General features: G+C 36.7%; 1 protein-coding gene across 6 annotated transcripts in view; it reads right to left on the bottom strand.

The window, feature by feature from the left end:
* Positions 1 to 793: 793 nt before the first annotated feature.
* The window catches only part of LOC111570408 (pituitary adenylate cyclase-activating polypeptide type I receptor-like), a 32,782-nt gene continuing 18,840 nt past the window's right edge, over positions 794 to 14,735 (bottom strand). For 3 of the 6 annotated variants that reach the window (XM_035949492.2, XM_023273156.3, XM_023273155.3), the window contains exons 8-15: positions 12,928 to 13,081; positions 12,377 to 12,437; positions 10,635 to 10,704; positions 10,253 to 10,344; positions 9,131 to 9,214; positions 6,889 to 7,018; positions 6,150 to 6,191; positions 794 to 5,343 (exon numbers count right to left, since the gene is read on the bottom strand). In XM_035949492.2, coding sequence (XP_035805385.1) covers positions 5,119 to 5,343; positions 6,150 to 6,191; positions 6,889 to 7,018; positions 9,131 to 9,214; positions 10,253 to 10,344; positions 10,635 to 10,704; positions 12,377 to 12,437; positions 12,928 to 13,081 — 858 coding nt within the window. In that variant the 3' untranslated portion in view covers positions 794 to 5,118. The remainder of the gene's footprint in view (positions 5,344 to 6,149; positions 6,192 to 6,888; positions 7,019 to 9,130; positions 9,215 to 10,252; positions 10,345 to 10,634; positions 10,705 to 12,376; positions 12,438 to 12,927; positions 13,082 to 14,735) is intronic. The other 3 variants (XM_023273157.3, XM_023273159.3, XM_023273158.3) reach the window with 3 other exon arrangements.

Consider the following 14,735-nt stretch of genomic DNA (forward strand, 5'->3'; position numbering starts at 1 on the left):
AGTCCTTTTTCTATCTAAGTTTGAAATCTTTTATCATCTTTGTTTGGCTGGAAATCTGTGCCATAGGCACACCATCTAAAGCTTTTTAACATGTTATTATTATACTATTATACTATTTCACAGATTTTAATTACTTTATGCCATATTTTTAGTGTATGGTCAAGCCATGATTTTACACCTTCTAACTGTTCTGCTAGTCTTTTGTCTGCAATTGCAGCTAGATTTTAAATTTAAATAAAAAAGATCATATATATGATAAACTAAAAATAATGTGCTACTGCGCCATTAACTACTATGGCTGTCAGTATGTCAGTACACAATATTGTTCAGTGTTGCACCTTCCTTTGAAAGCACTGTATTTTAATTGCTTTCCTTGTGGCTTAGTGAAGGTTGGTGTACTGTGTTTGGGAAAAACACATTAATGAATAAATCATTTCTGGTTTAAAAGGAATTACCAACTGCTTTGTCTTTGTGTTTGACCATATTGTTTCCTTTGTACTGACATTTGTCAACATATAACACGCTTGGATTTCAGAGGATAGGAAAATGTTTGAGCCAAAAGATTTAGTCATTTCAAACATGTAATTGAACAGGATTTTGTTTTCAGCTAATTGTGTTGTACTTTAAACGCGAATCGCACTTTAAGAGGATTGACCAAATAAAGAGAAGGGTCCCTTAAAATGTATTGTATTTGCAAATAAAGTAAATTCCTATTAATTTACAATTAAATCTATACATTCATTTCATTTTATGGATGTCACACAGTTTGAAATGAATCACAGCTTTCACAAAATACAACAACATACCACAGAGATTTATTTTGCAGTCAGTTTTACACAACTGGGGACATGAATGTTGGACACCAGAACGTTTGTTACACACGATGCACTGTCACAGGTACAACATAAGTCAGGTGAAAGTTTATACATATATTTTTTTTAACATTTAAGTTACTTATATCCTCATGAATGCTTGTCATTACATACACATGCATACAGAATACACTCACTCCAACTTTCAAACACACATACACTCTGAAAACTGGTACATAAACATAAATGTACAAAAAAACAGTCACAAACATTACAGGTCTTAGTCAAGAGGTTCACCTGTGCGCCAAAAAATATACATATATGATAAAGAAAAGACATCATTTGTACACTATGGCAAATTGACAGCAGGCAACATTGAAGAGCAGCTGAGCAACAACGGTACATTCAAAAATTCATTGGCAATCAATAGAACTCACGTACACTCAGAACTTGATAAAACCAGCTGAACAGGCACAAACGCCAGAGAAATGGCGTTTAAACACAGAGATATGTCACAGAGAGAATAGTTACATTTTAAACATGAGTTTGACAGGTTGTTTTTGCTGAGATGTAAGAAGATGGACACCATTAATACTCAAATTAGCTAACTAGCTAGCTAGGTGGTAATCTAGCTAAGGGAAACAGGGCTAGTAGATAGCTGCTACTAGCTAAACTGTTAGCTAGTGGATATTAGCATCTTGACAAAGTGTGTATTTAATCTGTACACAAAACAGTAAAATGACACAGTGTGATTTATTCGGACCCAACAGCTATTTATACTTCCAAACACTTCTTCAGTGCCCATAAATGAAAAAAAAAAAGTTTCAGGTGCTAAAAAAAACAAAAAACAAAAACATAAAGCCAATCAAACACAGTCCATGGTTTATTTCTTTACAAACCAAACATCACACAGCCATTTTTTTTTTTTTTAAATGTCCAACAAAAAATGAAATAAACAAAAAACTAACTCTGGTTTTTCGTCGGATGGCTAAGTTTCAAGAGTTTTTTTTCTTGTTTTTTTGACATTATTTTTTAAAAAATCTTTCCATTTTTTGTTTTGAAAACTAAATGAGCTCAGAGGTGTTTCCCTTTGAACACCTTTATCTATGAGATGCTAAGCTATCAGGCTGCTGGCCGTCACTCCAGATTTAGCATACACATAGAGAATGGTGTCAATCTTCTTATTTAACTCTCAGCAAGAAAGTGAATAAGTTTCCTAAAAGGTCAAAATGCTTTGTGAAAATATGTGGAGGGCTTTTCTTGGATACATTAAGGACGGTCAGTGTATTACTGTAATGCAAAAAAAAGTGCAAGAGGAAGTGTTTGTGAGGAAAGGTGTGAAAGCGACGCTGCTTGATATTTCTGTGGTTCTAGAAAGTGCAACCGATTCTTCAAATTTCCTCCCGTCTCACAGTAAAAGTTTTGAAATTCAGGCAGTTCACAGTTCGTTTCGAAATTAAAGTGAAGAGTTTAAAATGAAAAGGGATTTGAGGGAAGTAAATCACCAGCTTTTACATTATTTTCAATGGTCGCATCAGACCTTATTTATACAACTGCAGGCTTGTCTTCTGATTCATGTAAAGGAAAGTCACAAAGATACATGTAAACAATAATAATAATAATATGGCATATTAATGCCTCAATTCCCCTACCATCAAACTTTGCTGCCACCTTGTGGTAGACAAGACGAACACAGAGCACAGACACGTCTAATGAGGAGCGTTCCTCTTCTTTTTTTTCCACACAGTAACAGCTTTGACACATGGTCGTTTCCATCTGAGCTGGTTCAGACTCAGAGTGACGGCTGGTGATAGAAACACGTAAGCAGCAGCAGAGTGGTTTTCATCACACCCTTGTACACACTTTGTGTTTTATCGGTTGCAGATGTTCAAACCTTCCTATTTAAAATACAATCATCTTCTCGGCCTCTGTTTCCTTGATAGTACCTTGTCTAACGTCACTCACTGTTCTGTCCAAAAGCAGTCAAGATGATGCATTAAACAAGATGTTCAGTCGTGGTTTTTGTAGAGGTTGTGTCTATGTTTTGGGAGCTTTGGACAGCAGTTCATGTTTTTGTCTTTCATTAGTCACAAATGAGACATTGTGCCACGCAACTCTAGCACATTCATGGCACTTTGACCAAGAAAGTCAATATCAGTCAATGTAATGAAATCACACATCTGTCATACAACTATGCTACACAGGGAAAAAAAGCATGTATACTGTACATTTAATCATTTCACATGGCACTGGTTCCTTGAAAATAAATATACATCCTTATCTATTCAACAATATCCTCAGCTCATTGTTTGAAGATACTACATTCTTATAATCCATGCAGATGACAGTACAAAAAATACATATCTCAAGTAAATATGGTGGATAAATCCTTCTGTACACATCATTTGACATTTAGCTTTAATAAATATCCGCCCCGCCGGTTTATTGTTTGTTAGCTTTGTTTGTGCAGCAACAAAAAGAGAAAAATGAGCATCACTCTACGATTGTCAAGAGCTGGCACATTAAAGCATTTAGGGTTTGACTGTTAAAACATTTATTGTTTCTCTTTTGAAGCAGTAAATGTGTTTGATGCTGAAATGTTTGAATGGATAACAGTTGTAATTAACAAGTTAAATAAACCAGCAATTCAACTGGGAAAAAAAAAATCAACAGGACATTCACATTATGTGTCAAATATACAAATGAGAAAAAGCAGAACTTCACCACTGGAGCTCTGTTGCACACAAAGAAGCATCATTTTGTCATCCACAATACAACACATGTCTCTGTACATTCTTTGCAAGAAAATGACTCTACTACACCTTTGAAACTATCAGCTCACTGTACCGTAAATAAAAGTGAGAACTATTTGTGACTGACTAGGCACTTTGGAATATGAATGTAGGAGATGATCAATTAAAAAAATTAAGATGAATATCAGTTCAGTATGGCACAATGGGCTCAAGCTCAGAGGAAAGAGAACAAGATAAAGAGTCCTGTTATCTTCAAGAGCATGTTGACGGTGTTGTTCTCACTATCTACAATAAAATACTGTACGTATGAAGTCTTGGCACTATGAAGAGCTTTGGCCAAAAGATACCACTAAATGGCACATGTAATATTAATGTTCACAGCCTGCAAACACGTGTCCGTGAAAAGGAAAAAACAGCTGGAGACTAGTGCAGTGCAGCTAAAGGCTCAAGCTGGGAGGATAAATCACTTCAGGGAGCGTTTTTATTTCTCTTGCGTACTGTGAGGTCCTCTACAGCAGCGCTTCCTAACCTTTACAATTTGTCACCCCTCAAAACAACAACGCTTCACCGAACGCACAAGTGATTTTACCTTCAGATAGTTTATTTTCAGTCTAAAATGTGAAATTGTCTTTTATTTTACAAGAGAAAAAGGCAAATAAATGTGCACGCTGCATGGAACTTCTCATGATTCATCTTTGAATTCCAGGTTGGGAAACGCTGCTGTTCAGTGCTCATTCATTTAAGTTTTTATATATATGTGTTTTTATTTTTTTAATCTGATACAAACAAGTCCAGAATAGAGTGGCCAGGATCTTCTGGGTCCTCAGGATATGTGATGAAGTCTACAGATTTGGGCTCCAGTTCCTTTTGTTTGAAAAGGTCATTACAACACTGCGTTATGCTAACAAAAGAAACTCCGATCCAGACACCAAAAGTAACTATTTACACAATCCATGAGTTGTTTTCTTTTCATATATATATATTTTGACATACTCTGTACTTACGGCTGATTGTAGAAAAATGTTTAAAGTCAAGATGAAACATTTAAACAATGAGCATTTGTACAAGCAAGGCGAACGTTTAGTAGATATTTAACTCTGGACTGTAGTGAGATCCAGTCAGGCAACCTGCATGGCACTTTGAAGCACATTTACTTTACATCAACAGCCAAATGTGGCCCCGATGTGTGATACTGAACTGTTGATTTTAATTTTTTTTTTAAATTAATAGTGTTTCTTTTGGCACCAGTTCTACTTCAATATTATTTATTACTAAAACAACAAAAGGGCTGAATTCAACGTTTAAGTTTCTAAAAATGGTAAGTGCATCATTAATCACATACAGAGCCAACTGCAGCTCTAAAATAGTAAAATGTATTGACTCAAATTAAATGATAAAATATGAAAGCTAGCTGTGCACCTCCAGTGGATTCTTTCAGAAATATTCTAAAGGCCAAACTACCAAATAGAGGAAGTGTGAGGGGCCACTTTGGTCTGTTCTGATTGGTCTAAAGTACGTAAGTGGAACGGCACCTTGAAGCTGACTCTGGCCGATCAGACGCTCAGGTCGGGAGGCTGATGTTGGCGTTCTCCGCCAGTGGACTGGACATTCGTATCTGGGAGCTGCTCTTGCTGAGGATCGACAGCTGAGTCCCGCCGTTCACTCCACTGCTGGCCAACGAAGGGTGCCTCTGCTGCTTCAGGTCCACAGCAAAGTACCGGTTCACCGTCCAGCTGCGCCATTTCCTCTTGATCTCCGACTGCACCTTCAGGGAGAAACTTCACAAGGTCATTTTTAATGTACTTTAAGCTGTACCAGCTCCACGAAAACACACTTTAGGTTTGTGGGGAAGTGTTTATCAATGCACTTGAGATCCTTCAAAACATTTGTTTGTAGATGACTAACAAGTTTGTAATTACATGAAATAGGATTTCATGATTTACAATATTTAGGCTGTAAATTGAGCATGTTTAGTTTCAGCATTACTGACAAGGAAGTTAGCACTTCAAAGACACCATACACACCTATAGATTATGCTTTTTTGTACGCCATCGAGGAGAAAGGATGGTTCCTCAGTGTGTGACATCAACTGTCAAACATGGAGGAGGAAGTGTGATGGTCTGGGGCTGGAAAAATAGGGGTGTTCTAAAAACTTTTGACCGGTAGTGTACATCATAAATATGTTTTTCTCATCTTCCTATGGCAACTGAGCAAAGGGCACTAACTTGCTTACACGTGTAAGTATGTATCATTACATAAGATTACAAATGTATCATGCTGTATTTTACACCACTTACAAATGTGTCAGAACAGAAGTGACATTATTTGTTGCTATATCTGCTTACAAGCACAATATATTGTATTAGGCAATTAAATTAAACATATATACACTGCTTTGAAATGTTAAATACAGTGGATAGGTGAACAAAGAAAAGTTATTGGTTTGGATAATATTCAGCACTAATATTTAGAAGCTGACATCTATCCTGAAATGTGCTTACTGTAGCTACTTTCTATGTCAAGAAAGAAGGCAAAATATCAAAGCGATTGTGATCATGAACAAAAAAAAGAGGTAAACGCTTACCTCTCCGTTGAGGAAACAGTAGAGGACAGCTACCACAAAGCCCTGAGGAGGAGGATGGAGACAACAAATAAGACAATATGTGCTTTCATCTTCAAAAATTACAGCATCTTCAACAGCAAAGGCCAAAGACAGATCAAAAAGAGTCTGACTACAGGGGCGAAAAACTTTTAAAAAGCACAGCCATCACTATTACAGGCTGTACTACAGAATGTTGTTTATTTTTTTGGGTTTTTTTGCATAAACTGAATTACAGATATGAGTGTAGATGGACCTAGCCACTGTGACGACTCTCAGTGGTTTGTGGATGACCGTTCTGAAGGAGTGAAAACCGTACCCTGTTTTATTGCCTTTAAGCTGTAAATGAGACAATAATTTACGAAATGAAAGATGACTTGAAACTAGCAAGTGAGGCCATAAGCTGATTAGGAAAAATGTTTACTCAGGAAATAAATCAAGTAAGAAGAAGTGAAAATGAGAGGCAATGATAACAGTAATCACCATCATTTAACATGTTACGCAAAAGTCTTTTTACTGTTTTACACTTGGTTCCAGTAAAAAACTTCTACTGGGCTGCATAGCCCTGGATAACGAGGGCAGAAGACTTGTGAATATCACAAGCACTCTCCTTAAAAGCCTGTGTGTATCTTGTATACTCAAATGATTTATTACCCTATTATGCTCTCTCATTCATCATCTGGTGTTTTCCTTAAAGTGAAACCGGATGTTGGCAGAGCTGTACCTGAAAGGATCCAAGCCCCAGCTCAAAGACCAGCCTCTCCCTCTTGCTGACGTCTTCGGGCGAGAAGGCGAACACAGTGTAGTGAATCCCAAACAGGGGGATGAGCAGGAGTGTGGAGCGCGCCAGACGCCTGAACACACACACACACACACACACACACACACACACACACACACACACACACACACACACACACACACACACACACACACACACACACACACACACACACACACACACACACACACAACAAATAGCTTAACATGATCGAGGTGTAAGTCAAACACAAATCACACTCATTGAATGTGAAGTTACTGCTGCTGGACGACTCAAGGTGATGCAAGAGTTGCACCGCTGATGCAATATCGTAACACATTTTCTCACTTTTGCAGCAGATTGAAATGTTGAAAAAAAAAAACAACTAGCAAGTACAGTGAGTTTTTTTTAAAGAAAGAGGCTTTATCATAATTATCTATAGATTAAATGATAAGGGGAGTGATATTTTTCTTATTGTCAACAAATCAGACGAAAAAATAAAAACCAACAATAAATAAAAGCTGCCAACAAGTTCCGCCTATTACCACACAGCTCCACAGTCCTCCTCAGTCTATTAAAAAAAGATCAGTGAGTCATGTTGTTGCACTGACGGATATGCTCCTTCGTTTAAATGAACCTGGGCACTGTGGTTTATTTCGTGTCCATCCCACGTACACCATCGTGTTGCTAAAAATAGTTTCAAACAAATGCATCATTTCCTCCTGTTTCAGTAACATTTGCTAAAATCTACCGAGTGACGCAATATAAGCAAATTAATGAGCCCTTTAAACATCTTTGTAGAAACAAATATGCAACAGACGGAGCAGGGAAGTCAGAAATTATTAAGTGATGGACTAACTTTTTATAGGCTTTGTTGACAATAAGAAAAACACCTACAACACTTGTATCCATATCCTTTATGAGTCACATTCATTTTACTATACATTACTGGACATTTTAGGTCAAACTCATCTCGTAATTTAGACCAGAAAAATAGTAATACTATAGTCATATGGAGCTACATTTGTGTCTTTATCTCAGCGGTACGTATCATGTAACCAACAACAGCAGCTGACATAGATTTGACAGATGGAAATACAGAAGTACACACAACAAACACAGTGACAAATTACAGTTTGGTCCAGTGGCCCCCAGGGGTCCTTATGAAATAGTTTCTTGCTGAGAGTTAAAGGAGAAAAACGCCCTCCTATCATCTGTCCATCTATTATTATTATTATTATTATTATTATTATTATTATTATTATTATTATTATTATTATTATTACTATTATTAGTGCAAAGACTGATAATGAGAAATAGCTAGTTTGGGTTCTGTATAAACATCTACCACCAAAATCTAAAACACTAACTTAAATGTTAGATTTTGTTTATTTAATCACTAAAAAACACAAAGCGTATTAATGACTATTTATGATTTCACATGCATCTGTGTGATTATGCTGCCTATCCTCTGATGGACACGGAAGTTGTATCCCTCTTATGATCTCACTCTGAGCAAGAAAGTTAGCCAGTGAGTTATTCCCAAATCATTTGCAGGTCTTTCATTATAATGTGAGAAAATGTACTACTACGATTCAGATGTAGCCACCAGCACTAAAAATATAAACAATACCAAATCTAAAAACCCAAATTATACACTACTGTTCAAAAGTTTGGGGTCACCCAGACAATTTCATGTTTTCCATGAAAACTCACACTTTTATTCATGTGCTAACATAACTGCACAAGGGTTTTCTAATCATCAATTAGCCTTTCAAAACCATTAGCTAAGACAATGTAGCATTAGAACACAGGAGTGATGGTTGCTGGAAATGTTCCTCTGTACCCCTATGGAGATATTCCATTAAAAATCAGCCGTTTCCAGCTAGAATAGTCATTTACCACATTAACAATGTCTAGACTGATTTCTGATTTCTGATTCATATGTTATCTTCATCGGAAAAAAATGCTTTTCTTTCAAAAATAAGGACATTTCTAAGTGACCCCAAACTTTTGAACAGTAGTCTATGAATAAACCTTTTTTCATAAGCAGAAGTACTAGAAATAAATTCTGTGTTTGTAAGTGTGATTACACATTTGGAAACACGGACCGTTAAAAAAAGACTTTAAGAGCCTCTGGTGTAAAACACAAACGCACACATACACATATGTGGACAACACGAGACGGACACACACACACACTTACAGTGTGATGGTGGATAACTCTGACATCCTGCACGAATGTTGAACAGCCTGTGTGGGCTCACTGAAGCATTTCTGAGCACAGCTGCTACACGGCACAAAGACAACACACAATACAACAAAGACAACGTCTTTAGGGACACAGACACACAGTCTAACACACACACACATCTTCACACTCGGTCACGCACGCACAGGTCTGAGCAGCAGATGAGAATGGAATTATCTGCAGGGCCTCCAAAGACACAGTCCTGAGGGAGCAGAGCAGGACTGATGTCTGGCTACTGTACAGCTTTATAATGAGGCTCAAAGTTGATGCCAACAGGTCCAACAAATGAACCTGAAAATCTACTCTGGGTGGACACATCAGGAGTTTAAAATTTACCTACTAAATACATTTAGAGTTTTTAAAAGTAATAATCAAAATGACATTGTCCATCGACCCTCAAAATACACTACCGTTCAAAAGATGGGGTCACCCAGACAATTTCATGTTTTCCATGAAAACACACACTTTTATTCATGTGCTAACATAACTGCACAAGGGTTTTCTAACCATCAATTAGCCTTTCAACACCATTAGCTAACACAATGTAGCATTAGAACACAGGAGTGATGGTTGGTGGAAATGTTCCTCTGTACCCCTATGTAGATATTCCATTAATAATCAGCCGTTTCCAGCTAAAATAGTTATTTACCACATGAACGATGTCTAGACTGGATTTCTGATTAATTTAGTGTTATCGTCATTAAAAAGAAATGCTTTTCCTTCTAAAATAAGGACATTTCTAAGTGACCCCAAACTAGTGGATGGTAGTGTATATTTAAAGCTTGCTTTGAGTATTTATAGCAACTCATTCTAGGTTGGCTGACAGATGTGTTTTTTTCAGTATTTGTACAACATAGCACAAAGTATTATCTATATCAGCCTATAAACATACAGGAACAGTGCATAAAGACTTTTAGTATTTTCGTAGAATTTGTTGACAATAAGAAAAATCTCAACATAGCCAGCCTTACTGTTTAAGAAAATCACTGATTAAAATATGAATTCTTCACTTACAGCTTGAACGTTTCTGAACACACACTCCACTGCTGTTGCTGTACCCTGTTGATTGTAACTTACAGATAAATGCTGGATTCGTTCCCTCCGATATCAGGAGACTGCAGTTTTTGGACCAGGATGATTATAATTCCAATGAAGAGGACGAAATTGATCTGTCAACAAACACACAAATATCATATGAGAACTGTATTTCTGATTCATTTAATGTTATCTTTATTGGGAAAAAAAAAGCTTTTCTTTCAAAAATAAGGACATTTCTAAGTGACCCCAAACTTTTGAACAGTAGTGTATTTTAGTTTGTTTTTTATTTACATAACCTCAGTTGACTTGGCAAATAGTTTACTTAAATAATTTCACTTGTGATTCACGCCACATACGTGCTCACTCGCTTTCTGTGAGAAAGTTCGTGACACGGTCTAAACTGAATGAGCGTCTGTCTCACCATTATGGAGGCCACCACTGGTCCTTTGATCACCCACCAGAGGGCAGTGTTCTCATTTGTATCCCAGCACCTGCAGGAAGAGGAGAACAGTGCATTTTAATAATCATTACATGCGCTCCTTGTCATTTTGTAGACATTAGGTAATGCATGATATCATACACAATGTCAAGCAAATAGCCATATGAAAAATAAATGAGTGGATTGTTCAGAAAGGAGAGGAGGGTTTAAAATGGAAGCACATCTGCAATCGAGAATGAGAACCGCTAAAGGAACACATCAAATTTACGCAATACTTCTAAACGTTCTTTGTTTTCTTACACTCATATTACATCATGTATTGTGCACAGAAAATGACTAAAAATGAAAATGGAAGCAGGGCTGGAGAAATCCACGACTGTTTTCAATTACATACTAAAAGGTTTTAATTTGCATGATGCCAGAACATTTTGAGCTAATTCACTCCAAAACTTTATTCAAACCACTGTCAGCATAAATTTTTTCTGTCAGCATAATTTTCCAAATGGGTGTCAGCAGAGTCCTGCAATATTACTGCAAAATCTTCTTCATCTTCATCTGTACAGGAGCCAAGATGAACAGAAGCTACATGTGTGAGGAATTACCTCGAAACATATTTGGATCTCTGTGCTTGTTAACATCTTGAAGACTTCTGTTTATTTGCCCTGACATGTTTCCATATTCCTTCTACGCGATGAATATGTGTTTCTTAAGTGGTGGAAGATGTTTTACAATGTAAAATTATTCAGGAGTAATAAAAATATACAGAATATATCCCCCACAGTGTAAGCTGATCCGTTCCACCTCTACAGTGTTTGGAATAGCATCCCCATCTTCCAAACATGATATCCCGATTTTCCTAACTGGAATTCTGAATGGATGGCTGGTTTTATTCCTTTGGGAATCAAGAGAAAGAAGGACCTGACTGGCTCTACAGGCAGCCAAAAAAGGCACTGCAACTGGTCAATGTTCGCACCCGTCCTTCATTTCTGCCCTCCGACTGGTTCCCTTGTCTCGACCAGCTGTATCCTCCTCTACCTCCTCTTCTTCCTCCTCGTAATTCTCTTCCTCATTATTGTTCATGTCATTTCTGTGATCTCCTTCCTTTCTTGGTCTTTCCTGGTGCTTTACTTCATCCTGTTCTACGTTCTCTTCGTTACACAGGTCCTCACCTTCCTCCTCTACATCCTCTCACTTCTGCCCACCAGCTATGTCCTCCTGGGTCTTATCTTCCTCCCGCTTCATGTAATCCCTCATAAGTTCTCATGTAAACACTACAGAACCAACTGATTGATTAAAGTCTAAAGAAACACTGCAGTTACATGCACATGTGTACATTTCTCATATATAATCTCAATGAGAAAATTGTTGTTGTTCCTGTAATAGTAAATGTTTTATTTTGTGATAAAACGAAATGATCAGCTCGGACAAAAATATAGAGGGGTTGGGGTTTTGAGTGTTTTTGGAAGATATCTGTACAAATTATGATTATATTATGTGTATGATTGGTCTGAATATGAACTGTAACAGCTAGTAAAGCAGTAACTAAAAGTATCAAATGAATGAAAAGTGGAGGAGTGAAAAGTACACCGTTTGCTTTTGAACTGACTGTAGTTGACTGTGACTGTAAAGTATTAGAAAATGAAAATACTAAGTGATTTGCAAATACTTAAGTACATTTACTTCGATATTAGCAGTGAAATTTGAAGTTGGGAGGAGGAACATACCCAGTGTCATGAAAGTGGAGCCTCAGAGCTGCCCAGACAGTCACACAAATGGTGGGAGTTCCTGTAACCATAAATACAAACTGTAATCAAACAATCTCAGTAAAATTGGAAATTTTAACATATATTGTAAGAAGAAAATATAATCAAGAGAGGAAGATGATATTTGTACTTCAGCTGAGTTTTGAAAACATGCATTGACACATTTCACTGAACTCTTAAAAACTTTGGCAAACAAAACAATCTGTTCTTATTAGACCCCCAGGACTTCCAATACAGGATATTGTTTGCCTTGATCTCATATTAACAAAAAAACATACTATTTAGTGGAGATCATCTTTTTTCTCAAAATTCTGTTTATATTTATATATATATATATATATATATATATAGTCACAAAAAAATCTATAAATTGAATCAAAAATCAATTGCATTCAAGGAAAAGTACAACAAAAGTATTTTTGAAAGCTCAAGTTAAGGGATCCATTGTAAAATTCACAATGTAAAGAGTACCTGAATTGGTCGGCACTAATAATAATCAGAGGGAAACTCACCCCAGCCTACGATGGTGTACCAGTAGAAGTAACGTCTCTCAGGAAAGAAAGTCTCCACCAGCAGAGTGAAGAGATACAGACCTTCAATGAACAGCCAGAAATAGTTGGACATGACGCAGTAATGGAAGAAAACCATCACCGCTTTACACGCCACCTGCACATGGAATAAACATGGGAGAGACGTGTCAGTAACGTTAAAGGCAGTCAGACATCTGTTTTGTTTTTCGTATCTGAATTCTTTTGAAGAATCTCAATTATGGATTTTAAGTTATCTTAAAAGTGTGCTAATTTATTCAATATTATCATATACAGACTGAAACGTTATGTCTTCAAAATGTTTCATAGATTTTAATGCTTTTAAAAAAATAATATGAGTTGTAGTTGCTTTCTCCACAGTAAAAGCATATTGTTTCAGTTTGTAAATACAACATCTATTTTAATCCTCTGAATCCTTCTGAATAAAGGGCAAATATAAAAAAGTTTTGAATCATGTGTGACATGTCACTCTCTTGGGAAAATTAACCAAATCTAGACTTAAAATTGTGATATAACATTATACGTCTCATTTCAAATTCACCAAAAAGCAAAAACAAATTGTTTACTCTTACCACATTGTGTAACAAAACAAAAAAAATCTGCACACCTCTGTGCAACAAGGAGGACATTAACATTTTAGTTGCAACCAACAAACATGGGTCCTAAATTCAGGAACTTCTCGTCTGAACTGGGCTGAACTGCAGGTAGTGTTTACACGGAGCAGAAAGGAGACAAGGATGGAAACAAATTAAAAATGAAAGCATCAAAATATGTATAGTGTGTAGAGTCACCATTTGTTCCAACATTAGTACCACCATTTTATGAAAAACGGTTGCACATGTTGATAAATCATCAAATAAATTCAACTTTTTTGTGATAATTTATGTCATTATAACTGCACAAAAGACATTTTTCAGTTCTATTTACTTCTAGTCATCTAGTCATGGTTGTGCTGTTTCCATAAACGTGCAGGACGTTATACTAAAGTGAAACAGTGAGTAAAAATATGACGGCAACAACAACTGACCAGGAACTGCTTGGGTTTCAGAATGTTAATAGTCAGTCTTTCTTTTAGAAGCTCAAGAACATAAATGTGAGCATAACAAATGTCCCAATTCCTGTAAATCACAGTGTAAACAGATGTCTTGTCACCAGGCTGCAACACGGCGCATCATACTGTAATTACTCTAAAATGTGCGAGTGAATATGCAAACGATCTGTGTGAAATTTCACCACCAGCAGAAATGACCGATGTGTCAGGTGAAGTGTAATCTAATGACATCATGTTAATGACTGGAGTCCATATTCAGTGTGGGGTCAACCAATTACAGCACTGATCTGACTCGTGGTACAGCCATGATGATGACCTGTGATCGTCATGGCAACGGCGGTAAAGCAGCACTTTAAAAAAAAAAAAAAAAAGGGCAACGTAACCATTGATATGTTAATAAGCTCCAGTAGAAGATTTCCAGTGGCCTTGCTGAAGCCATTAGCGTACCTAATTAGGTTTATTTATCATGGCTGCTTAACAACAGTGTGCAGAATGTTGTTGCCAGACAAAGGCTAAGAGCTTGTTCTGCATTTGTAATCAGGGAGTATTAGTCATCTAATAGCGTGTTTGCTTTTTGTAAAATTTGCATGTGATTGATGTTCCTTCAAAGGTGAATATCAAACAGGGAAGACTGGAGGAGCACCGTTTCAGTCATTTTGTCTTCAAGCTGTCTTTATATCTCAAATAGAACAGGCCTGATCATGATTTACACGCAAGCTTT

This window comes from Amphiprion ocellaris, chromosome 10 (assembly GCF_022539595.1).
Source record: "Amphiprion ocellaris isolate individual 3 ecotype Okinawa chromosome 10, ASM2253959v1, whole genome shotgun sequence".
NCBI classification, from domain to species: Eukaryota; Metazoa; Chordata; class Actinopteri; family Pomacentridae; genus Amphiprion; species Amphiprion ocellaris.